Source organism: Colletotrichum truncatum, assembly GCF_014235925.2.
Source record: "Colletotrichum truncatum strain CMES1059 chromosome Unknown Contig_0005, whole genome shotgun sequence".
Lineage (NCBI taxonomy): Eukaryota > Fungi > Ascomycota > Sordariomycetes > Glomerellales > Glomerellaceae > Colletotrichum > Colletotrichum truncatum.
This window is the reverse complement of record NW_027222402.1, coordinates 2,516,538-2,540,170: the sequence shown is the minus strand read 5'-3', so window position 1 is coordinate 2,540,170 and position 23,633 is coordinate 2,516,538. Positions and strand designations below refer to the sequence as shown.

The 23,633-nt window shown below is 53.0% G+C and overlaps 6 protein-coding genes across 6 annotated transcripts; 4 read left to right on the top strand and 2 right to left on the bottom strand.

Moving 5' to 3' along the window:
• Positions 1-4,758: 4,758 nt before the first annotated feature.
• Positions 4,759-5,345, top strand: CTRU02_208769 (uncharacterized protein; the record flags this gene model as incomplete). Its single annotated transcript, XM_036724814.1, has 2 exons — positions 4,759-4,925; positions 4,994-5,345. The coding sequence occupies 2 exons, from the start codon at positions 4,759-4,761 to the stop codon at positions 5,343-5,345; spliced, it is 519 nt and encodes a 172-aa protein (XP_036583446.1).
• Positions 5,346-7,015: 1,670 nt separating this feature from the next.
• On the bottom strand, positions 7,016-7,996 carry CTRU02_208768 (1-acyl-sn-glycerol-3-phosphate acyltransferase; the record flags this gene model as incomplete). Its single annotated transcript, XM_036724815.1, has 2 exons — positions 7,016-7,440; positions 7,504-7,996. The coding sequence occupies 2 exons, from the start codon at positions 7,994-7,996 to the stop codon at positions 7,016-7,018; spliced, it is 918 nt and encodes a 305-aa protein (XP_036583447.1).
• A 4,909-nt stretch (positions 7,997-12,905) lies between these two features.
• CTRU02_208767 (BZIP-type transcription factor) lies at positions 12,906-13,696 on the top strand (the record flags this gene model as incomplete). Its single annotated transcript, XM_036724817.2, has 2 exons — positions 12,906-13,084; positions 13,273-13,696. 2 exons carry the CDS (start codon positions 12,906-12,908, stop codon positions 13,694-13,696), a joined length of 603 nt encoding a protein of 200 aa, XP_036583449.2.
• A 758-nt stretch (positions 13,697-14,454) lies between these two features.
• CTRU02_208766 (eukaryotic translation initiation factor 3 subunit D) lies at positions 14,455-16,373 on the top strand (the record flags this gene model as incomplete). Its single annotated transcript, XM_036724818.1, has 3 exons — positions 14,455-14,668; positions 14,762-16,001; positions 16,079-16,373. 3 exons carry the CDS (start codon positions 14,455-14,457, stop codon positions 16,371-16,373), a joined length of 1,749 nt encoding a protein of 582 aa, XP_036583450.1.
• Positions 16,374-17,513: 1,140 nt separating this feature from the next.
• CTRU02_208765 (pre-rRNA-processing protein pno1) lies at positions 17,514-18,551 on the bottom strand (the record flags this gene model as incomplete). Its single annotated transcript, XM_036724819.1, has 5 exons — positions 17,514-17,698; positions 17,777-17,875; positions 17,913-18,131; positions 18,188-18,269; positions 18,333-18,551. 5 exons carry the CDS (start codon positions 18,549-18,551, stop codon positions 17,514-17,516), a joined length of 804 nt encoding a protein of 267 aa, XP_036583451.1.
• A 725-nt stretch (positions 18,552-19,276) lies between these two features.
• CTRU02_208764 (mitochondrial distribution and morphology protein) lies at positions 19,277-21,618 on the top strand (the record flags this gene model as incomplete). The annotated part of the gene is made up of 2 exons (XM_036724820.1): positions 19,277-20,111; positions 20,168-21,618. 2 exons carry the CDS (start codon positions 19,277-19,279, stop codon positions 21,616-21,618), a joined length of 2,286 nt encoding a protein of 761 aa, XP_036583452.1.
• Positions 21,619-23,633: the final 2,015 nt, after the last annotated feature.

The window sequence follows — 23,633 nt, the reverse complement described above, 5'->3', positions numbered from 1 at the left end:
GCTCCAACACAAACACCGAGAGCGGGCAACCCAATACTAGCAAAAAGGAACACATCTGCTCGATATCAACTATTCTGACCATACGTACACCTCAAACCATGATTTACCGCTCAAGTTGCCTTTTGAGGTTTATAGTACCTTTGGCAATGCTAATCTAATACGGCATGCTGAGGCGCCGCGTGTCGGCTTCAAGCACCAACATACGTCTGGGGGCAAGACATGGAACTGGCATTGGGGCTTCCCGCCCCCCAGCCCATGCCATCATGGTCAGAGACAGTCAGCTGGTCTCCCAATCCCAGCCGCTTTCCTGCAGCCGGACGACGCCCACACCCTCACCACGTTTCTGTGGCTATGCTCATATCCCGCCGTGACACGGAGCAACCTCTTGGTGCGCGCTGCTTATTATATTCCGTCACAGCCGCGGCACTCCGGCACCTGTATCTGTTTAGACGTGTCTAAGGAGTGGGAGCCGCCCCCGTTGCCCGCTTTGATTTTCACGCAAAACGGTTGTAATCCTCAATCTTGAGCCATGGGACCCCCTGCTGCTGGCATCCAAGGTAATATCCCTCCTTGCCTTCTGGGGCTGCGGATCGCTTTGAACCACGCTGAGATCGTCGACAATCCGACCTGGGATGTATTCCTTTGAGAAGAGTGCAAACGACTTGCCTTTGAACCGGGCCCCTTGGAATTGCGTTGATCTACCTTGAGCGTTCCCAGTCCGGGGTGTCTCAGGTTGAGAGAGTGTGGCAGAAAGATGGGACACAAGCCTCGAATTTGACTATCAGCTCCAGGATGAACGGGTTCAGCAACCGCCGTTCTAAAGCTTTGACAGACACAGGTGTAGATACTGATACGTACTGACGCGATTCGATCAAACGTGACCCTCTTGATCTACTCATTATCGGAACAAAGGGAAGCGGCAAACAAGGGATGTCACTGTTGCTATTTTCCTCCGCTGTGCTTAGCAGCTACATGTGTAGAATTGGGTTGCATAGCCTCCAAGAGAATGACGGCCAGCCACGGCTCGTCAAGAGGACTAACGCAAGCATACTAGACTGCATTGCTTCACATTTTACACCGTTCCAGGCAAAGGTTGCAAAGTTGCCATACAACTCTTGATTATCTTGATGCCAAGTAACAACCCCAAGAAGCGCTTCATGAGATTGGTGGGGAGTGTCTTCCATGGTGAAGACCACAACCGACAGCAACTCAGCAACCCTTTCGCACTACCTCTTATGTAATGTGCTCCGACTTGCATCTGCACCTAGGCCTACATATGTTCACTGGCAATCTTTGCGATACTCGATACGCAGTCAAGGTGTGTATCGTCACCCACCCATCCACTCTCTCTCACACACACCCCCCCATGAACACACACAAATATACTCGCCATCAGCCTTAGCGTGGTCGGATAGATGTGCAGTTGGCCCAAATGTTACAACGACGCAGCCAGCCGGCTCACGAGCGCCACCTACTAGTAGGTGTCATGGAACGGTGTGCAACATGTCAGCGGAGTAAAATGGGGTCTAGAAAGCCGAAGACAACGGCGAGGGGGAAACGTGCTCCACACGCCGCTCCGAACACTTAACACACATCAAATCGAGACAAGCTTGAGTAAGTTCTGGGAGCTTGGCTGGAGGTTGGGGCCACTGCATGGTAAACAAGGACGCTTGGGGCTGTCAAGAACGGTTTCGACTGTTCCCTTTACGTCAACCTAAGGTCCCTACTGTCCCTATGGCCCTTACAACGGCAGACGCTGGCACCACCATCTCACGACGTCCAAATGAGGTGACAAACCCATCCATCCATCCATCCATCCATCCAACCAACCATCATGCGCACCCACCGCCTCGTCTCTTCCTCACCGGGACCACTCAACTCACCTCTGCCTTTCATCGTGTCCCTCGTCCCCTCCATCAGATGTTTACTGGTCCCCAAACAGCATTGGCATGCTGGGCAAGTTTAGACCCCAAATCCCCAAAACGCCCGCGCCAAGTGTTCCGCCCGCATGATGTCGCCCATCTCGTCATCCCTGGCCTTCACGTCCAATCGACGACAAGGTGACGAAAGGATCCCGCGGACAGCACAATAGTACAAATGCATTCTCAACCACCGAATCGCTGCGAATTGTATTTCCCTATATGCGGGGGGTCCGGCAAGTGTGAGCCTTTGTGCTGCAGGCCAACACCCTCAACTCAAAATGCTCTGTTTGTTCACTTTTTATTTTTATTTTATTTTATTTTATCAACAATACTATTCTCAGTCTCGTGCCTTGTCTCACCGACTAGCTTTTGTCCATTCTTGTTACTTTCGTATACCTCGAGCCATGGTTCCCAAACACTCAATCGTCGTCGTCGAGAGTATCCCTGCCATCATACCCTGCCCTCCCAGCACACCGGCTTCCCGAAAGCCTCGCTGTCATTGAACTGGGAGCCAGCCTATTGCAATGTCTCCTTCAGGCGTACCCCAACCTGCGAATTGGGGGGGTTGCGGCGCCAAATCGAGATTCCTCCTCCAAATGTCCCATTCTATCGGCCGCCGCCTCTCTCACACAGCACCACTTTAACGTGTTGACTTCGGCCCCCGGCCCTGCGTCTGGCGAAACAACCGACTTGGCCAATGAAGCTCGCCCAGTCCCATTGAGCCACAAATCACCCTTTCGTTCTCTCTGTATGCAACGGCACAGCTTGTTGACAACTGATCTGGGGTTAGGGAATGGTCGACTTTATTCAAAAGTTCCTGTTCATCCTTAGCATAAACGCCTTGTCTCACTCTCTAGAGACATCGGGTCTAGGGTCTTGGATGGCTCGGAAATAGGTCACCGGTGTCGTCGACACTCGCCGCGCCTGTCATCCTAAGCATGCCAGAAAGCTCGGTCTCTTGGAAGTCTCGTTGGAAATTTAACCGTGTCCTTGCAGCAGCCCCAGACAGCCTTAACGACTCATGCGATTGCATTTCCGCGTCTGAGCAGGCGTCGTGCCGGTGGTCAAGAAACCTCTACCCCGGACCCATCCTTGTCTTGTGCCCTGTGCCACAGACCAAGCTCGGGTAACTTCAAGGTCGTGCCATGTCCAAAAGATCGCCGAGTCAGCTGCTCGTTTGCACGGCCATTGCTTTCCCAACTCTCCAAACTATCCAGGTCCCTCAACGGCGATGCGCTTATTATCGTGCTCGTCCTTTGGGGGGGAGAGGGGAGATAGGATCTCGTCCAAGCCCAAAAGGAATTGAGAACGGAAGCGGGTAAGGGGATTCTGAATACCTTGCTCAGTGACGGCTTTGCGATCTTCATGAAGGCGAGACGGCTAGTATGCCCCGGATCCGTGATCTACAGTTGCGGTGAGCCACTCTGATCAACATCTTTCTTGTGATCGGAAGGAATCCCACAGGTGCAGACATCAACAAGCGGCCCGTGTGGGGGTTTTTGACAAGCGTAGCGACCTCCATCTTTCTACTACTGCGCGGCAATTGACTTTGCCATTATGATTAGCGTATGCCGATGGGGCAAACACTTCACTACTGGAATGAAGCCGTGCTTCAGCACTTCTTTCCTACAAAAACAACAGGCAGCAAACTAAGTTCTTTTTAGGTGTCTGGCAACGTCACGTCGGAGAGGTTGCCGGCGAATGATCGCCTTTCTCAATGACCGTGTGGCCACCAATAACCGTTTGCCCCTGGAAAATTGCCCGCATGACCCTACAGTCGAAGTAACAGTGAAGCAGAGCATCCCGTTAAGGTTGTTTTCTTTTTTGTTGGGAAGCCGAAGCTTCAAATTATCGTTCCATCATACGATCTGATCTGGAAAATCCGGGCGCGCGGTGTGAATACCAACGCTTTATTGCTGGCGGCTGGGAGGTGAGGAAACACGGCCACCATGACACCGGACTGGGTCCAGTTCCGACTCACTTTTTTTTTTTTTTTTTTTTAGACCTCAGAACCAAACTCGTTATAAGTTTGTCTCAATCCGTCAGACACAGTCTGCCTTGCCATCCTGAGCATGTCTTTGAGGAGCGCCGCGTCTGTGGTGCCCCAAGGCGTCGGGTCCGTATCCTCGAATCAGGGCTCTAGCAATGAGTGTACGGATGTTTCTCCGTCTCAAAATGCCGCCTTTCTCTGGAACTGAGGGGTAAGAAAGGATGAATGACCTGCAATTTCACGCGTTTGTCTTGCTGCTGCATGTACAAGTGGCTGCAAGTCTGCGTCGCTGGCCATTCCAGTCCCGACCTCGACTTTCGGGTACCCAGCATTGCTTGTCTCTTTCAATCGCAAAAGCCGAGCTTCGGCAACCCTCTGTGTTGTAGTAGCATGAAGCAGAGAAAAAGAAAGAGAGAGGAAACGCGGCTGAAATGAATGGGGTGGCATGCCATGGCGTAAGCGTGATCAAGTCCGAAAGTTCGGAGACACGGGCAGACGGCACTTGGGGGATTAACACTGTAACATAAGCATCAAAATTATGTTTTGCTGCGGAAACATCAGCAACACTTAAAATCCGCAGAACACCTTGCAACCTTCCTCTCCCGGCAGGCCAACCATGCCACCGAGTATCAGTGGTACGCTCATGACAGCAGTTGCCGCGGGAAGGCCCCTGCTCACCTCGACAGACAGCCCGGCGCCGGGCCCGGCCGTAGTGTCTGTTCCGGAGGGGTAACGGTAGTCTTCGCAGGCGTCAGGCACAAAGCTGACGGCACACCGTACAAGAGAGCCGGGCCAACACCAAAACCATAAGAGAAGTTTGCGCAGCCAAAATCGCGCAGGCCGCTCATGAGCGTGGAGCGGTCTTACACTGACCAGAAAAGAAGGGAAGTCGTGATGCTCCTGCAGTCTCACAAGATTCGCGTGGAAGATGAGAAGGACCGGCGGTCGTGGAACCTAGTAGTCGTCTGGAGAAGAGGGCTGCCACTGGGCCACGCTCAGAGGGCATCCGAGTGGTTCAAGATACCCCGAGGCAGCTATTCGATACTAAGAGGCGCGACAAGAACATTGCTAACGCGGCTAGGAAGCTCACGACATTTGGGAAGACGAGACTTTCGGAGGAGGAGGCTCGTAATCAGACGGAAGCAGAGGAACGGAGGAAACTGCCGGAGGCTATTGAGTGGCCAGAGGACGCGTTGCTGGCTATTGTCGCCGGACCCGATAAGTTCTCGCAAAGGGCATCAGAGAAAACTCAGTTACACAGACAGAGCTTAAGCCAAAGTGGCTCGACTGGGATGACGGGTCTACGAGAGACGGACAGTGTCGCGGTCTTGTCTGCTGGAACCCCTGCTGCGAGTTTATCCCCCATCTCTTCGGCTTCCCCATCGGACGGAACAGCCCGTCCATGGGCCCGAAGCGGTTGCCGTGAGGGTTGAGTCTATTTCGACCGGCAAGGGAACGGCAATTGCCGATGGCTCTCGCTGAGAATCTATGTCTGGGGTATATGCAATGCATATGTAGTCCGCCAGAGGGAAAGAGGGAAACACGGGGTTTCAACGGTTAACGTGCCACGACTGTTATGCCTGTTGTATCTTATTTGAGGGATGGAAAGGGTTTTGCGTTTACGGTAAAAGTTTCCGATTGGTATAAGGACGGTTTAGCAAGCATGTAGTTGACCTACAGCAAAGGCAGGCTCTGAAAGCAGAATCACGGACTGAAGTAGATGTTTTCCATGACCATAGAGAAATACAGCTCTCGTTCATGTTTGGTGGTCTATTGTGTTCACACGACCACGGCGCTTTGAGAAATGTACCATAGGAGCCCTTTGATCGAGGTTCCTCGATCAAAGGGCTTAGAACAATGCCATCAGATTTCCGGAGATAGTGAAAATGTTCTCGGACAAGAGACGTTGTTTGGCCCATGAAAATGGTTGTAAGCCAGCCCTGATTTATGAGTGTTGATCCAGCGAGAGTTTCGGCAAGAAGAGTCGTAGGGCTACACACTCGTTCGCCCTCCGTTTCTTGTCCGGAGTAGAGAAACATCGTTTCCGCTGATAGGGGGGCATTAGGCATCATCCTCCACATCCTTCGGGCAGAACCGAGATTTCGGAGCGAGGAGTATCACTAGCCACACTGCATCTTTCATATATATAAAACCAACTCACCATGGAAGGGACTTCAAGAACGGAAAACATATGCCGCTGTAGTCAAGATAGAAGCGGCATGGTTCTGTTTGCGACCCACGTACCAAAGGCCGTAGCTGGGCCCATACCAAAACATCATCATGTAACCCAACACAAGACCGTCACAATGCAACACTTCTGATATCTCAGCTGCACACACACATGATAAACATAGTCCACAACAACAACAAAATAACTTTGGGAGTGCCTCCGGAACATTTCAAATACCATACAAACCAATCGCCGCGGTTCCACCTCTTGAACCCTCGCCAAGGAGTCTCGTAAATTACCCATTACGGATCAATGACGATACTCTGACTGCTCGGAAAAAAAAACACACCACAACCTCCGAACCAGAACGCCCGTTTGTAATCTCTACTTTTCAAAATAACCTCCCGTGCGCGGAGCGGGTTCCTATCCGGTTGGAACACTCACGTTTGTTTGTGAGTCATGCTATACGGTATAAAGCCCAGCGGGGCCTGCCATTATTGTCTCACGGTACATCGTCTCTCGAAACATTTGAGCCGTTCCGACGACGTCCCGGTGCCTGGATACCAAGCTAGGGGTGCCTCGTTGACTGCAGGTGACATGGGAGCACAGTGAGCATTCTAAGCCGGCGCGGGCTGTGCGGGATGACACTGTGTGTTTTGATATGAGGCCTACTGATAACAAGGCCAGGCTACGGTTGTCTGGCATGTCACTGAGTTTGCCATGGAATACCGTAAAGTATCACTTGTCAAGGGCACGATGGCAACTGACTGTTCAATGGGAAGCATTGTTAAGCTATTTGATAAGACAGAGGTTCGTTGCCTGAACGGCAATTATATGCTGTCCCGGATTGTCATCAGACGTATTATAAGCTGTTAGACGTAGGAACATACCACGCTTGTTGGGCTCTTCATCTCTTCAACATGTAATGCCCAGCTAACTCTGTGCTTCAGATGCCCACTCGGCCTTCTTCACGTCCAGCCACTCGCCCTTTTCAACCCACACGTTCTCGAGCCACTTGGCGAGCTGCTCGTCATCCGCCGGCAGACTCTCAATGGGAAACCTGCGAACATGGACGTGAAACTTGTATCCCAGCCGCGAGCTCAGTCCGGGGACGCTGAGGGTATCCCACATGGTTGGCGCCGCATAGAAGTCGCCGCCCCTCTGGTAGGCAATCGTCACGTCGTATACTGCCTTGACATGCGGGGCCTTCCTGAGGTGCTGCACGGTAGTGATGAAGCCCTTTGTCCTGGGATACAGCAGGTGCTTCGGCTGCGGACGACCCGACTCCTTGCACCAGACAATCGACTGCTCATACTTTTTCTTAGTGAAGCGGGTGGCTTCACTGAAGCTGATCAGCCCTGTTCCCTGTTAGTAACGATCGTCCGTCGACGGACTCGGGCAGGTGACTAAAAAGCACTCACAAGTGGGCCATAATCTATTCATGATGCCCGAAAAGACTCTGTCGAGCTCATGCTTGTCCTTGGACCAGTTCCGGCTGACCATGGGCATGCCCATCGCCCACAAGCCCCAACCCAGGAACGGGACGATCCGCAGCTGAATCTTGGCAAAGTACCGGCACCGCCCGAGCATCCCAGCCTTAATGGCGAGAGCCTGGATCATGTAAAAGTCTGCCCATCCAACATGATTTGCGACTACGATGGCGGACTCGCCACGTGGGATGGCATCGCCGGAGAAGGTGATGTTGGCACCGTTGAAGCGCTCAAAGATGACCTGGATCCAGTACCACACCGTCTCGGCGATCCGCGAAGACGAATTATAAACGAAATTCGGGGCGAGCCACTTGAGCGGCAACTGGAGGGAGATGGCCATATCAGCCAGCAGCAACCAGAGGACCCAGGGGGCCAGGATGGCGGCTCCCCGGAGGTGAGTCAGCATATTGCCGTTGCCAGCCATGACAACGGTGACGGGATGAGGAAAAGCCGAAGTCGTCAAGGCACAACGAAAGGCCAACCCGAAAGCGAAACGAATCGGACTGTATTCCCTAGGCCGCGGTCTTGAGAAGAAAAACGAAAGTTTAAATTAAAAAAAAAAAAAGAATAAAGAAATACCCTCCGATTTATCTGGGCACTCAAAACAAGACGATAGCCGTTATCCCTACGGAGGAAAAAGCAAGGAAAACAATGAAGTTGAACTTGTGGTTTCCGGCAGGTGAGGTTGGACGACGGTCAGCTTCTTTCCGGGGGTTCCATTCGGCGTTGAGTGGAATGTTTCGAAAGGGAGTCGCGTGCGCGTGACTTCCCACCACTCCAAAGAAGGGAGACAGCCAAAGTGTTTCTGGAACAAAGCTAGGGCGCGTAACGATCCGGGGTTCACTCGTCTCCGAGATTTTGCGTTTTTGACGTCCGGACAATATTTCTAAAGCTGGGCGAACGGGGGGCCGAGCATCTGTTCACACAAATTTGTTCACGAGACATGATTGCGACGGCCCCAAAGACGGAGAAAAGGAAACATAATACCGGCGATGGCTGGTCTCGACTAGCAAAGTTGTCGGTCCCCGCCGGATTTCCTTAGTGGGATATAGTATGACGGCATTGACTTTTGGGCAGAGATCCGTCGTCCAGCTTTGGGGGGGCGGCTGACAAACGGGAATGTTTAAACTTGACCATATGAAAGATTAGGCAAGTGTGTGCGCCGCCCCTCTTACTTTCGTTCTCTTTCTGCAACGGTGGAGCCAGGGTTCATTCGTCTGCTGTTGCGCTGCTCATCACATGGCACGGCTGCGGACGACCGGGTGAGATATCAGAAGCTGGCCCAGTGGGCAGCGAACCGGTTATTTCTACGACGAGCCGGTCTTGGAATTGAAGGGACGGCGGCACACGGACTGGTGCTCATGTGTCAAAAGCTGGCAGAGCTGGCAGAGCTGGCAGCACAGGCCGAGCGAGTTGGGTTTGTATATTGGAGGGAGGTGCGCAGGCCAGGGACGTTGGCCGGGAAGCCCACATTAAAGGCCCTCTTGGCTTTCCCAGCTCGTCCGATGTCGATGCGGCCATTGGGCCATCATCTGTACCGAGGCCTGTGAGCTTGGCGAGATCGCTGATCGCGTAAGAAATGGTTTTTGTGAGAGGCAAGATCGGAGATTCAAGATTGGATATTCGGGATGTGGATGCTCAGCTGAAGCACACGCAAGCATGATCGAGCTGGGATCCAATTCCTCCAGTAACCTGAAATATCCTGTTGTTGGGGAGGGTGGGAGGTTGGCACAGTCGTGGGGGGAAAAGATTTCTCTTACGGACGTATGAGGGAGTGTTGGATATTAACAGACGACTCTGTGCATCGCCGAGTCTCATGATGGCAAGACGAACGCCGAATGGCCGTATTTACAACAAGGGAGCGAAGAGACTGACGGACAGATAGGGAGCATCATATTTGTAAGGGGAGGCGGCCATACATGCTCAGGCTCGGTTATCGTATCGTCAGATGCTTTAAGCCGATAGACAACCTCGGACTTTGTCTCCGAAGTTTTTTTGCTATCGCTGGTGCTTTCCAGCATTTGACGGGGCCAGTAGCTGTTGTATTTGAGACGCCGAGTCAAGTAAGTCAAGCTACGGGAACCTGGATTACATGCCACCAGGCCGCTGGGGCCCACAGGGGCCAGTCAATTGCTGTTCCCAGGGGACCCTTCCACTCATCTTTGCCAGCAAACAGCGTGCTCCAGTCACTACCAGCGCAAAATACTACCCAATAGGTGTGTATCCGCATTCTGCCTAGCTAGCTACTGCGTAGTAAGGCATTTAACAGGTGGCTAGGCTGTTAGGGTAGGAATTCGTCACTTACACTGGCTGCCCTGACCTAGTCCCCTAAACACATGGGCAAATGGGAACCCCTCCATGTACCCCACCTGTGCCGAAGCTGGCGCACTTTTTGCAACCTGGCAGGAGCTCCTCCTCTGCTAGTCAAGCTTCTGGTCACCTACTGCGTAGCCACTCCGTGGACAGACTCGGCGGATGGGTTGATAGTCTGGCCGAACACGCATGCATCAAACAATGGAAAAGCTTGAAATCCTGTAACCTCTTTTGACCTTTTTTTTTTTTTTTTTTTTTCCTCTCAAATTTGATATGCATCTAAGCTGCACCCGCCTGCCGCGATCCATCCTTCAAACCCCTCCCTCCCCTTTCCCCTCTCCTCATGAAAAGTGATGGGTTAGATTAGATAGACAGTCACAGATGGTCACAGCGCAAGCGGCTCAGATAATAACTATACAGTACCAAGACTTCGCTGAGGCTTTTACCGCCTTTTCTGATCTGTGCCAATACTCCTCTCATCTGGACCATTGCTACCTGAATAGGTCTTTTCCTCCGAAGTATATAACGCACTTGGGCCAAAAATAAAAATACAATCAAAACCGGTTGGCATAGGCAGTTGGGAGTTCAAAAGTCAGGGTTGAGACCAACGCCGCGCCTTTTGACCACCCCCGCCACTGTCATACAGTACCGGCGCCAAAACCATAAATACAAATCATTCTCTTGAGGGGGGCCCCTCCTCTCCTCTCGGCCTCACCACGGTCTAGCAATCGCACGCCAACTAGACGACTGGAGCCATAGCCCTACCGGCTGACCAGATCGATAGGCTTGCCGCCATTCCACTTAATTTTGGGCGCCGTCGTCTTTCCTCAGGTACAGCATTGAGGCAAAGCAGACCTGGCCCAACGAGAATCGCGTGGAACGCCGATAATCCCGAAAAAGCAACCAAGTGGGAGTCCCTCGTCAGCGTCACGCCAGACCAAGCCAATACCGCCCCAATCGACCTGTGTTTTTCAGCAAAGGAAAAGGAATTCCAGTCTCGAGTCCAACTTTTCGTACTTTTTTGTCCCGCAAACCAACTCTTTTTTTGGGCCCAGCGCTTCCGACTTCCGTCGAATCTGGTGAAGGACAAAATCGAACAAAATACTCATCATTGTTCATACATTGCTCGCCTTCTAGTCACTGGTCTGGATTTCAACTTGATCCGAACGACGACCGACGGCTACTGGAACCCCGCGTTTCCCCCCCCTAACGCCCCCCTTTCTCCTCCCTACTTTTGTACCGCCGGTTCCAACCGTCCTTTTGCGGCTCGTACTACTCATTCTTCGAGAGAGAGAGAGGCTTGAGTCGACTCTACCCTGACTAAACCAGCTGGCTGCCTGTCCGTTCACCCTTCCTCTTCTCCGCTCCCGCCATATTGTCTTAGAAGAGAACGGTGGCGTATTTTCTTGTCATCTCGATTCGCGACATACATTAGCCACCACAAAACACAAAACTTACCCAGTCTGACAGGTGAAGCAAAGTGGTTGAATCGCACCCATCTCTGTTCACTCTGTTCACGGGCTGGTTTCTCCGCTCTGCCGTCATCCGTTCTCTCATCCATCGTCACCTCGGTGCTCCTAGATACTACTACGCCTCTTCCGCCAAATCCCTCCGGCTCTCTTAACCCAACTTACCTTACCGTGGTTCACTACAATTAGGTAGCTTCCGAGGAAGGAAAAAAAAAAAGAGGGGAGTTCTTTGCTTGCTGCAACCATCCAGAGACCAGAAAGCACGACATATTCTTCGTCTGAACTGCGTCAAACAAACCTAAAACAGGGCGGACCAGCTTACCATACTTTACCTACCCCGACCCCATCTTCTACCCGCGCCGTGCTCATCTCCCTCGCCGCGCCGCATTGTATCCTCAGACAGCTCAGACGCAAGAACCTGGTTTCAAGTGCAAGGGCAACTCGTTCTCAAATAACCGTATTCACGGTCCGGAGGTTGGCGCATGATACAAGCATCGATCGGCTCAATCATTTCCCAGTACACGTCCCTTTGTTCTGACGGGCAATAATCGCCTTCATCCAACTGCGACGCATTGCCAGGCGAACCGGGAGTCTGTCCGCCGCGCAGTCAATCGTCCCAGGTAAGCCCTCCAATCTCTACGGGTGCCATTTCTGTGTCATCGCTGCGCCTGGCGCCGCGACGAACTTGAAATAGAGGCCATCCCCGCTATACCTGCCTGGCGACGCGCAATACATCCACATGACGACATGAGTCGCATTACCTCTTTTTAAATGTCATCGCTCCACGGCGATTACCCTGAACGATAAGATGACTGACCTAAGCAACGTAGCTACCTATCGTTCTCCGCCGAACCAATCGTCGTCCCCGTCACGCAAGCAATCTTCGGGCTCGCTATACGAGAGGGCAGCGATGGCTTCCTCCTTATCCCCCGACCAGTACGGGAAGGCGCCGCAACAGCTACCTTACAGCGGCGGCTCCGGTTCCGGGGGCGGTGGCTCTGATCAAGACAAGAGCCCTTTGAGTTCGCTCAACCTCGGTTTTCTCAAGTCCTTGACGGAAAAGAGGACCACACGCGGTAAGGACTTTGACTTTTGATGCCAACGAGCCTAGATCTGACAATTACCTTTTGTAGATGGCAACCCGCCCAAGAGGAGAGGACCGAAGCCTGACAGCAAACCGGCCATGACCAGGCGACAAGAACTGAACCGCCAAGCGCAACGGTAAGCCGCGATCGCCTTTGCTGGCTGTCACTGCGACACATCGCAACAGTTACTGACAGCGCCATCTCCAGTACGCACCGTGAGAGGAAGGAGTTATATATCAAAGCTTTAGAAGACGAAGTGCTGAGACTAAAGGAGATCTTCAGCAACATATCCCAAGACAAGGATAAGATAGCCGAGGAGAACAGGCAACTCAAGCAAATCCTGGCTCAGAACGGGATCCCTCTGTCTCACTACGGTGATGACATCGTCAGTAACCCCAGCGTTGGCTACACGTCCAGCGCCAGCGTTTCCGGCCACAGCTACGGCCAAAATGCTTACACACCGCCGATGACCTCCACGACAGCGCCGTCGGTGTCGCCTTCGTCTCACGGTCCGTCTCACTCCCATTCACACGGCCCGCCCCCTCCCCTTCCTCAGATGGGCGGACAGCAGGTGCAAAACATGCAGGCGCAGAATTCTGGCAGAGGTGTGGACTTTGAGCAAGCGGGCATTGACTTCGTCTTAACGTACGATAACCACCACCCCTCGAAGGCATACCTTTCACCTCCCCCGCAGTGAAGAGACATTGTTCATACCACCAAGTCTGGTCACCACCAGGAGTCGGGTGGTGTGAGCGATCATGATCGAGACCAAAGTTAAAAAAACGGAAAGAAGGGCTTGCTAACGAGTGCGATTTTATCGAGGGTATGTACAGTCTCGAGAAACCCTGCATGAACCACATGCCCTGGCTACTAGAAAGAGCAAGCGAGACAGGCGGCGAACCCTGCGGCCACGCGCTGATGGCATCGTGCCCTCCTGCGCCCTTCCCCGAGCTGACGCCCGACATTCCATTCGGATACAGCAACGTCAACGGAGACTTGGACTCCCAGCAGAGGACGTGGGAAGTGAGCAAGGGCAGTCTCTCAGCTCTGCTGGACCTCAGCAAAAAGCTCAATCTCGACGGAGAAGTCACACCCGTCATGGCATGGGGCATGGTTCTTGGCCACCCCAGGGTCAACGAGCTTCGAGCCGAGGACTTCCAGAAGCTCACCGACGAGCTCAAGGACAAGGTCCGATGCTACGGGTATGTATTAAGCCTCCTCATATTTTTCTTTGGGTTTTTATTCCCCCTCCTTTAATTTTATTTCATTTTTGACCTTTCTTTTCTCATGGTGTATGTGCATGTTGACTGACCCCGGCTTAGATTCGGCGCTGTTATGGAGGAGTTCGAGGTCAGGGATGCCCTGGAGAACGTTTTCTACGCCCGACCTGAGATGATGGTCTACTAAGCCGCCAGTCAATGGGAACCCGGTGCAGCGCCTCTTTGGCGAGGTAAATAGAGCGATGTATGAAGGGCATTTAGTATATACCAGCCTGTACTACTGGTCCGATGAGGTGCTCAAACGGGAACACGAGGAGTGCATTTGGGGATTTTTGTTGATACCACGAATTTATAACAAGTTCTAAAAATTTGAGAGATCACATGAATAATAATTTGAAAAAGCCACATTAAAACATGACCTTGCGTCGTGAAGCCCATGAGTCCCATGCACAGTTTGGGGATATTCACTGCACAGACATGGCATTTCGACCAAGAGCTGTGACACACAAACTGGCCGTGGCCCCGCGTCGCATGGAAACGAGTGGCTGTCAGCCGCCGCCAGGTGTCAAAACACTTTATCGAAATTTTGCCCGCTCTGCCCCACAAAGTTCACCCCACCAAAATCCGAACGTCGAAAATCGACGGCGAGAGGAGGCGCACTACCCAAACCCTTGACGACTTTTCCTTCCTCAGAGCCGAATCGCTGCCCGCCGCTGCACCCGCATCAGCGCCTAATATCGACTCCCTACGAACTTTTGCAGCCCGTCCCGAAGTAAAATCATACAGGCTTTCAATATGGCTCAGGAAATCGACTGGGTCAAGCTCGTCGAGACTTGCCCGGCCGGCGATGGTTGGGGCCCGCCAGTCACCTCCGACACCACCCTGAATGGCGTCCCATACGCGCCCTTCTCCAAGGGCGACAAGCTCGGTCGCATGGCCGACTGGACCTCTGAGGGCAAGGACAGAGAGGGCCGTGGAGGCAGACAGCAGTACAACCGTAACTTCCGTGGTAAGTTCCCTTTCTCTCATTTGGAAAAAAAAAAAGAAAAGAAAAAGATGAGAAAAATAAAAAAAGGACATTGTCGCTAACCATCCTTTACAGATCAGCAGGTCTACGGTGCCGGCCACGCCATCTCCTTCAACGCTCCTCCCGCCGAGGATGAGTCCACCTTCTCCGTCGTTAGCAACACCCGCGACAGCACCAAGACGAGATACGGCCGTGGCGCCGTCTTCACCCGTGGCCGTGGACAGCGTGGAGGCGCTGCCACCACCACCCGTGGTGGTCGCCAGGCCATCAACCGCACCGGTCAGCAGGGCGGCCGCCAGGGCTACGGCGGCTTCGACCGCGGTGGCAGATCTAACACTGGCCAGCGCGGCCGCCGCTTCGGCTGGAAGGACTACGACAAGCCGGCCCGCAACCGCGATGCCAGCATCAACATCAAGGCCGACTGGAAGCTGCTCGAGGAGATCGACTTCAACCGCCTCGCCAAGCTTAACCTCGACGCCGATGAGGGCGAGGATCTCGACGCTTACGGCTTCGTCTACGGCTACGACCGCTCCTACGACAAGCCCCCCGTCAAGGGTGCCGAGCGCCGGCTCAACGCCATCGACCGCGCTGCTTACAACGTTACGACTTCTTCGGATCCTGTGATCCAGGAGCTCGCCGAGAAGAACGAGGCCACCATCTTCGCCACCGACAGCATTCTGTCCATGCTCATGTGCTCTCCCCGCTCCGTCTACCCCTGGGACATTGTCATCTCCGTGCAGGGCAACAAGGTGTTCATCGACAAGCGCGATAACGCCGCCCTTGACATGGTCACTGTCAACGAGAACGCCGCGGACGCACCCCTCGACGCCGCGGACGGCAGCAAGGACACCCTCAACCAGCCCGGCGCCCTCGCCGAGGAGGCCACCTACATCAACCACAACTTCGCCAACCAGGTCGTCATCGAGAACGAGACCCAGAAGCTGCAGTTCCCCCACGCCAACCCCTTCTACAACTCGTCCGAGGACACGGACCCGCCGGCCAGCAAGGGTTACAAGTACCGCAAGTTCGACCTGTCCACCAACGAGGAGGAGGAGAACGTCTACCTGGTCGTGCGTACCGAGGTCGACGCCGTCCAGAAGAACGCCATCAGCGGCGACGACCAGCTCGTCACCCTGCACGCGCTCAACGAGTTCGACAGCAAGGCTCAGGGCAGCGGTGGCGCCCTCGACTGGCGGACGAAGCTCGTCAGCCAGCGTGGTGCGGTCGTGGCGACGGAGATGAAGAACAACTCCTGCAAGCTCGCCAGGTGGACCGTCCAGTCCATCCTCGCCCGTGCCGATGTCATGAAGCTTGGGTACGTTTTATCTATCATCTTAATGCCCTCATGAACAGAGTAAAAAACAAAAACAAAAAGCTAACAAAAAATCCCAGTTTCGTGTCTCGTGCCAACCCCAAGTCCAACGACAAGCACGTCATTCTCGGCGTCGTCGGCTGGAAGCCCCGCGACTTCGCCAACCAGATGAACCTGTCTCTCTCCAACGGTTGGGGTATCGTCCGCACCATTGCCGACATGTGCCTCAAGCGCGAGCAGGACGGTAAGTACGTCCTCGTCAAGGACCCCAACAAGTCCATCCTTCGTCTGTACGAGGTGCCCGCCGGCAGCCTCGACGAGGACGACGAGCAGGACGATGTCCCTCAGGAGGAGGGCGAGGATGCCGAGGAGTAGAAGAAGTAGAAGAAAAGAACTGGCGAATGTCAACGTAACGAGAGCTACAGGGGAAAAAAAAAAAAACAAATCCGGATGGATTTTTTTTTTTTAAATAAAGGAAAAGCTCTAGAACCTATTTTGGTGAACGAGACAAACCTAGAGAGTTGAGAATGAAGAAGGCGGAGGGGGAAAAGAGGAAGAAGTTGTTGGCTTTTGACTCCTTAACCACCAAACCCCCTCCCCCCCTTTCTTTTCGTATGAGACGGATCGCCTGGATAAGGGGACTTTGTCTTGCAGGTTGACCGCCGGGGAGCGGTCATTATGTAAAAAGTCGCTTCCTTTTTTTCCCCCCTTGTCGGGTAGGCACGTATAGACGTCTATGGAGTAACGCATTATGGACATGGTTCATTCCACCTTTTGATTATCGTGTGTGAACGTTTACCTCTTTGTTTGTCCAGTTGAATTGGCCTGGTATGGCTAGGCTTTGATGACGGAAGCTGGCAGTTTGGTTTACGGAGCTGAAGTGGTGTTTGCTTTGTAGACGGTTCTGTGTTGTGAGTGTGACAACTTTCGACATTTACCAGCAGGGAAAGAGTCTTTTTTTTTGGGCAATTTCTTGAACTTGGATAGCTGAGGATTGAAAGGCTACGGGGTAAGTTTCACGGGTGTTTGCCAGGTCAGTAAGTGTGGCTATGTTGTGGTGACTATTGCAGCTCTGGGAAAAGACTTGCTTCGGTGTCTGATGTAGTTAACTTGTCTTGGCTGATAGGTAGCTAGGTCGCATTTTCTGGCGCGAAATGACTTAACGGACACGACGCTGTCTTCAGTCTCAACTTTCTGTTAGTAACCCATTTTGATAAGCTTGTGAACTTAACATCTCAGAGGTTGCCCCCCATTCGTTCAATATACCGGTGGGCTTCTTTAACACTTCCCCTTTGTAGGAGATAAATCTTTTTGTTCAAATGTTTGTCATATTGTCCCCTGCCCAAAACGATTTGGAATCTCTAAAATGCCCAGAACGCCGGAGTCCATGACAGGATGTCTTTTTCATGCCATCATTAAACCACCCCAAAATTTGTCCTTTTTTCTTTTCCATTTCACTTTTTGTTTGATTTCCAATCCCAGCTTTGATGCTTTTGGCCTCGTCTTTTAGCCACCTTAGAATCTCTCCTTCATGCGCGCCGCAACCGTCCGCAGGTTGCCGTAGACCTTGGAAGGCGGCTTTCCGAGAATCAAGCTCACAATGGACTCGCGGGCCATGTGGATGTTCTTGTACGCGCCGAGGATGTGGATCTTGCTGTCGGCCAGGACGATACGGGTCTTGCTGGCGTTCTCGATGGCAACTACACACGTAGATTGTCAGTTCAGAATCTCTTCCTTCTTTTTTGCCCTCGGTTGAAGCCTCGAAAAGGGAAACGTACACTTCGTCTTGCCGTCCTTTCCTGCTATGCGACCAATGGCACGACCCTGTGCCTCGTTACCCATGACTTGCTTGACGTCACGGATCTCGAAGGTCTCGACTATTGTGGTTGTCAGAAACTCTCATGTCTTTGCTATAAGTGACCAGAGCTGTGGACTTACTGTAAAGGTCATCCAGACGCAGCAGCGCAATGGCATCGTCGACGTCGAAGCCCAGGGTGAAGGCCTTGACAAAGTCCTCACCCTTTTGCAGGGCACCATCCTCGGTGGTGTGCCTGGAGGTTCGGAGCTCAACCTGTTTCCGGCGGGGGTTCATGCGCACCTGTAGCTTCAGATGCTCGACAAGGGGAGGGTAGACTGCAGGCGCATCGTCAGAAGGGGTTATCAGACCGAGATCCAGGAGGGGCACGTACTCTTGGGCCAGGCAGACTTAAGAGGGGTGAACCGGTGAGGAGGCACGGGGACCTTGCGGGTTTCTATTCTGGTAATGGGGTCCTGAGGTAACGGTCAGTCCCTGCTACTGAGAAATCTTTGGGGGGGGAGTACGGGGTGGCGCACGATATCTCTGGCAGGCGCAAAGCGCGGGCGGTTCTCCTCGTCGACAACCATCTCGCCCTCCTCTCCGTTATGGGGCACGCTGGGCAAGATCGCATCCAGGTCCTCGGGCAGCGCGGTCGGCGCATCGAGGAGAAGTTCCTCGTCCTGCTGAGGCTCCTGGAGGGGAGCCTCGAATGGCGGGGCAGCGATCTCCGCCTGCTTGGCGGTCGGGGCAGGCATAATGGGCGACTGAGGGGGTGGAGGATATCGCGAGTTGATTAGATCGCTAGAAAACGGAAGGGCTCGAAAATCGGTCTCTTTTTTCGGTCGAGGAACTCCGGTTTGTGTGTCGGGACGAGTCGGTCTGGCAGCGGGGGTCAGGCGGTCGTGTGAAGAAAAAAGCGGCGGGTGCCAATTGCAGACCGATATCGATTTATCGCCGAATTCCCAAAATTTTGTGTTCCTTATCGATAAGCGGCGTGCCCGTTCAAAGAAAAGATGGACACAAGAAGTGGAGACAAGCCACCACCGTGCACTGAGCGTTAAAGGTACCTCATGGGAGCAAGGGCCTAGGTCGTCGTGCACGGGCCATATCGCTTTTTGCTGATTTTTTTTTTTCCATTTACTCAGAATGAGGTGCTCTGTTAGGTGACGCCCCATACGTAAGGTACCTTTGGAACGGGTCCTGCCGGGTTCAGCGAGGTATAGCTGTTGGTAGCGCGTCATGGATGACTTTTCACAGGCGCTTCCCTGGCCCAGCTTTGCATCTCAGTCACATTCGCATGAGCGCATGAAATGTGCTAACATTGCCGTGCCTCTCTTCCCTTCTCCCTCGTGTCTTGTTTACAGTCTGCCTGTTGAGACCCTCCTTCCCCTCCCTTACTACTGGAGGTAGATAATCATTGGGCTTTCCTTTCTCATTGACTGTCTCTCTGTTCAACCAAGAGACAGGATGAGCTGGAGAAATGTCTAACGCTTCGACGACTCTTTTTGGGCGTCGCTTCTGGTCCTGCGCCTCCGAATCTATGTCGCAGACTCTGGGTTTGCGAGGGACGATTTTCACCACCACTGCGACGAGGAATACCTTTTTGAGGACTGGCCAGCCTTGTGTCAGTCCTTCTTACAAAGCAGCGTCCTTTCGAAGAGCGATACATACGGGGCAACGCTCATTCCCACGACCGAATGTTCACAATGCGCAACGAAGTTATACTGGGAGCGGCCTGTTACTGGTCGGCTTCACCACCAACCTCTCTCCCACCCAAGCTACGGTGATATCCTGCGCTGCTGCCACAGAGTCTGCCGCAAGCGCTGGCCTGGCGAAGAAGTCCAATCTCTACCAGCTAAGCCGGCTAGCATGGCGACGGGGCATGCACAGCGATTCAAGGGGACTTGGCCCAGTGGAGAGGAGATACCATAGCTCCAAGAGTGGAAAAGACGAAAACAAGGGCGCAACAGCCCAGCCAAAGCAGGATGCACCTAAAACACCAGACCAGGGCAAGGTCGATGTACCAGAGCCCGATGCCGAGTCGATTGCCTCCGCCATGTCGAAATATCTGCACATACCGAGAATGCCGCATCGACCCACCCGGGACGAACTTTTGGCTGCCGCCAACGGCTTCTTGGGTCGCATGAAGGTTCGATTTAAGTGGGCGTCAATTAGGAGTATGAGGCCGTGGAATATTGATGAATGGGGCGCATTTGTGTCGTGGTTCCTATTCGGCCATTTGGTTTGGATTCTCGTCGGTACCACGACCTTCTTCTCCCTTATCATCTTCAGTATCAACACCGTTTTTGCGCAGGGTATGTTTCTCCTTGTCCTCAATGACACCGCCGACACCACTAATCATCTCCCGTAGAAACTCTTGCGAAATGGGTTGGCGATTCTCTTACTGAGTCTGCCGGCGTGACTGTAGTCTTCGAGTCGGCCATCGTTCCCAAGTGGGGAGATGGCGTGATCAGCTTTAGGAACGTTTTTGTGTCACGACGACCCGGCCAGATTACGTCTTCCGTCAGCAAGGGCTCATCAACGAATGCCGCGGCTGTGGCTGCGGCTGGCAAGCATGGTGAGTCCGACGGAGAGGCGCTGGAAGAGGATGCCGGAAACTACACCCAGTACGACCTCACAATCGCTACCGTCAACGTTACTCTATCGTTCCTGAAGTGGTGGAACGGTAAGGGCTTCCTAAAGGATGTCGAAGTCAAGGGAGTTCGCGGTGTAGTGGATCGCACCTCCGTGCAGTGGTCGGATGAGGCAGTTGATCCTCTCTCGTACCGACACACTCACGAGCCCGGTGACTTTGAGATCGATTCATTCAAGCTCGAAGACCTTCTTGTCACTGTTCACCAACCAAACAACTTCCGGCCGTTCTCAGTCAGCATTTACTCCTGCGAGTTACCGCAGCTCAGGAAACAGTGGCTCTTCTACGACTTCCTCTCCGCGACACACATGTCCGGATCATTTGACGGCTCTTTGTTCACAATTCACCCCCGCCAGGTACACGGCACTTTGGCAGGCCGAAATGGAGACGTTGCCGATGATGTTGGCGAACCGTCTGCGTGGAAGAAATTCAGTCGTCTTCGTATCGATGGCCTCAAGATTGACCATCTCAACCGAGGTGTTGAAGGACCGTTTGGTTGGATTTATGAGGGAAACGTCGACATTGTAGCGGATGTCATGTTCCCCGCTGATCTGGACGAGGGCATCACCAAGGTCATGTCGGACTTTTATGACCAACTCGAAGATGTCGTCATCTCAAACCGTATGCGCCTTCTACAGAAGGATCTCCTCGCAGGCCCTGTTTCGGATCTTCTGGGGCCAACACCTACTGAAGGCCACCTCTCCCAGGCGACACCAAAGTTGACCGAGGAAGACCCTGAAGACCCTGAAGACCCTGAAGAATCCACCGAGTCGGCAACTGCAGACTCGGCAGACGAGGACCGAAGATACCTCATTATGGACCTGCGCATTCACATGAACGATGTCAAGGCCGCCGTGCCTCTGTTTACGAATGACATTTCGTACATCAACCAGGCTCTTGTTCGCCCTATTGTGGCCTACATCAACGCCAAGAAAACATATATACCCATCACCTGCCGCATAGTCAAGCGCGCTAGTGATTTCGACGGAAGCTGGTCCATATTCGACTGCGGTCTCATGGACGACATGTCTGCCGAGACCTACGAGGCATTTGCCCGCGACGTCGAGGACCAGCAGAGCCGCGTACGCCGCCTCAAGAAGGTCGGCTTCTGGACTCTGAGTCTTGCTGTTCACGCCCTCTTCATGGGTATGGCTGGCAACGTCATCTAGTCCATCTCTCCTCTCCTCTCTTATTTCGCTCGGACCAGAGCACGGGTGTGTTAACGAGCACATGATTTCAAAGACGGGCGTTGCAATTGTATAGAAAGGGGAACGGCCATGTACATATAACGGACGGGCATTTTTCACACTCATGGAAGAAGGGCTGAGCAACAAACCACTCACTCCTTCATTGTTTTTATTTTGGAAGGCGAGGCGTTCCGTTCGATAGATGGGATACAAGCTTGGTAGGGGAGAGGGAACAGATTAATTGATACCCCTATTGCAGACACGTCTGGTTACGTCTTTGTGTGAATGCACTGTCCACCTCCTGTGGCCATGACAGTTAAACATTACACGCGATCTTTAACCCCGCGCCTACGGTAACGCGATGATGTTTGCGCATGACGTCCACGTCGTCCGCATAGGGGTCCAAATAATGCTCGTGCTGTAACGCGACCATGTCATCCCCACTTTCCTCCTCCCTCCTCCTCCTCGCGACCCCATGGGTGACTCAAACTTATGCATAACATCCGATATGAAGCCAGCTGTCCTAGCGCGTTCAGGGTCCCTCCGCTTCCAGATAATGGGCCGAAGCTTGTTCCTGGGTGTGGTGCGCAGCAAGCTCGACGTTGGCAGAAGCCTGTTTTCTTCCTCCTCCTCCCGTAGCCTTTTCTCATGCGCTTGATGGGCAGGTGCAACATGCCGTGGGCTGATTGTTTACCATGTTGGGAGCGAGGCATTAAAGGGCGTTACTTTGCCGGTTTGCTGAGCTGTTCACCCTTAATTAGACACGGAGGGTAGGTTAGGCATTGAACCTCCGCATTGCGTTCTGAAACCTGCGGTGCTTATGTCTGGGAGGCTTGCCGATATGTTGCGGGTATATCGGTTGCAAACGATGCTGGCTACGCCGTCACATGGTAGGAGAGGCTTAGCTGCGCACTGCTTGGTATGTATAGTGAAATAAGTGCCCCATCTAGAGATGCCGTTCGGGAATCCTTCGCTTGAAGTTTCCGAAGATGCCGTTTGTAGTGTCACTTGACAACAGATGTTCGTTTGTGGAGTAGTAGTAGGCCGATGTTTGGAGCGACGAGTTGGTAGGTTTCCAAATTGGGTCGGTAACGCCCAGCTGCAAATTACATACTACATAATAGCTGGATTACCCTGTTCACTTTGGAAAATGGCGGCGCGAGATTAAATCCAGCTGACGTTCTTTCTAATGAGAGAGCGATGGTACATCGAACACCACGGCTCTTGATGGACATCGCGACTTGGTACATACTGGAAACTAAAGTGTCCCTGCGCCAAAACGCTGGCACCTGTAGACGATATTGGATTATGTAGATTAGCAGCATCCCGATGGGTAGCGAGGCAAACTCGAGCTATCCGAGATGTAAAGAAGCTGCAAGCCTAGTACTCTTAAATCCACTCACCAAAAGAATTCTGTCTCTGGGCGGCTCACCTACATGCCACACTACTAATGTTGTACAGGAAGCGACTCATCAAAGCACCCCCGGGACACCAAGATTTGTCACACGTTCGAGAAAAGCCTGAATAACACATGGTACAATGTCAATATGGGATCATCGTATGTAGACTAATTCTAACGTCTTGATCCAGCGTCTTCCGTGACATATCTCACCGGGGACCAACTCAACACAGATGTACCTGCAGATGCACGCCTGATGATTCAAATCTATCGTGTTTTGCTCTATCAAGTCCCATTACCCGTCATTCATGAATGGCCTTGCTCCTTATATCATGCGAGAAACGCTGTATAGCATGCTGGGCTCCAGCGGTATGGAGTAGACGATGAACACCTTTCATGATTATCTAGCGTCCGCCCGAATCGGCCCCATTTTGATCAGCCCACAAACACCTTTTCCCTCTCAACCACTTCCCAGCGACCCCTGACAACCTGCAAGCCCTCAAGTCTCCTTGCTCCCCACCTGCACAGGGCGCAGCCGGGTGCGCGGCAGCGACGCTGGTAAACTGCAATGTGTCGCTGCTGCAAGTCTCGGTACGGA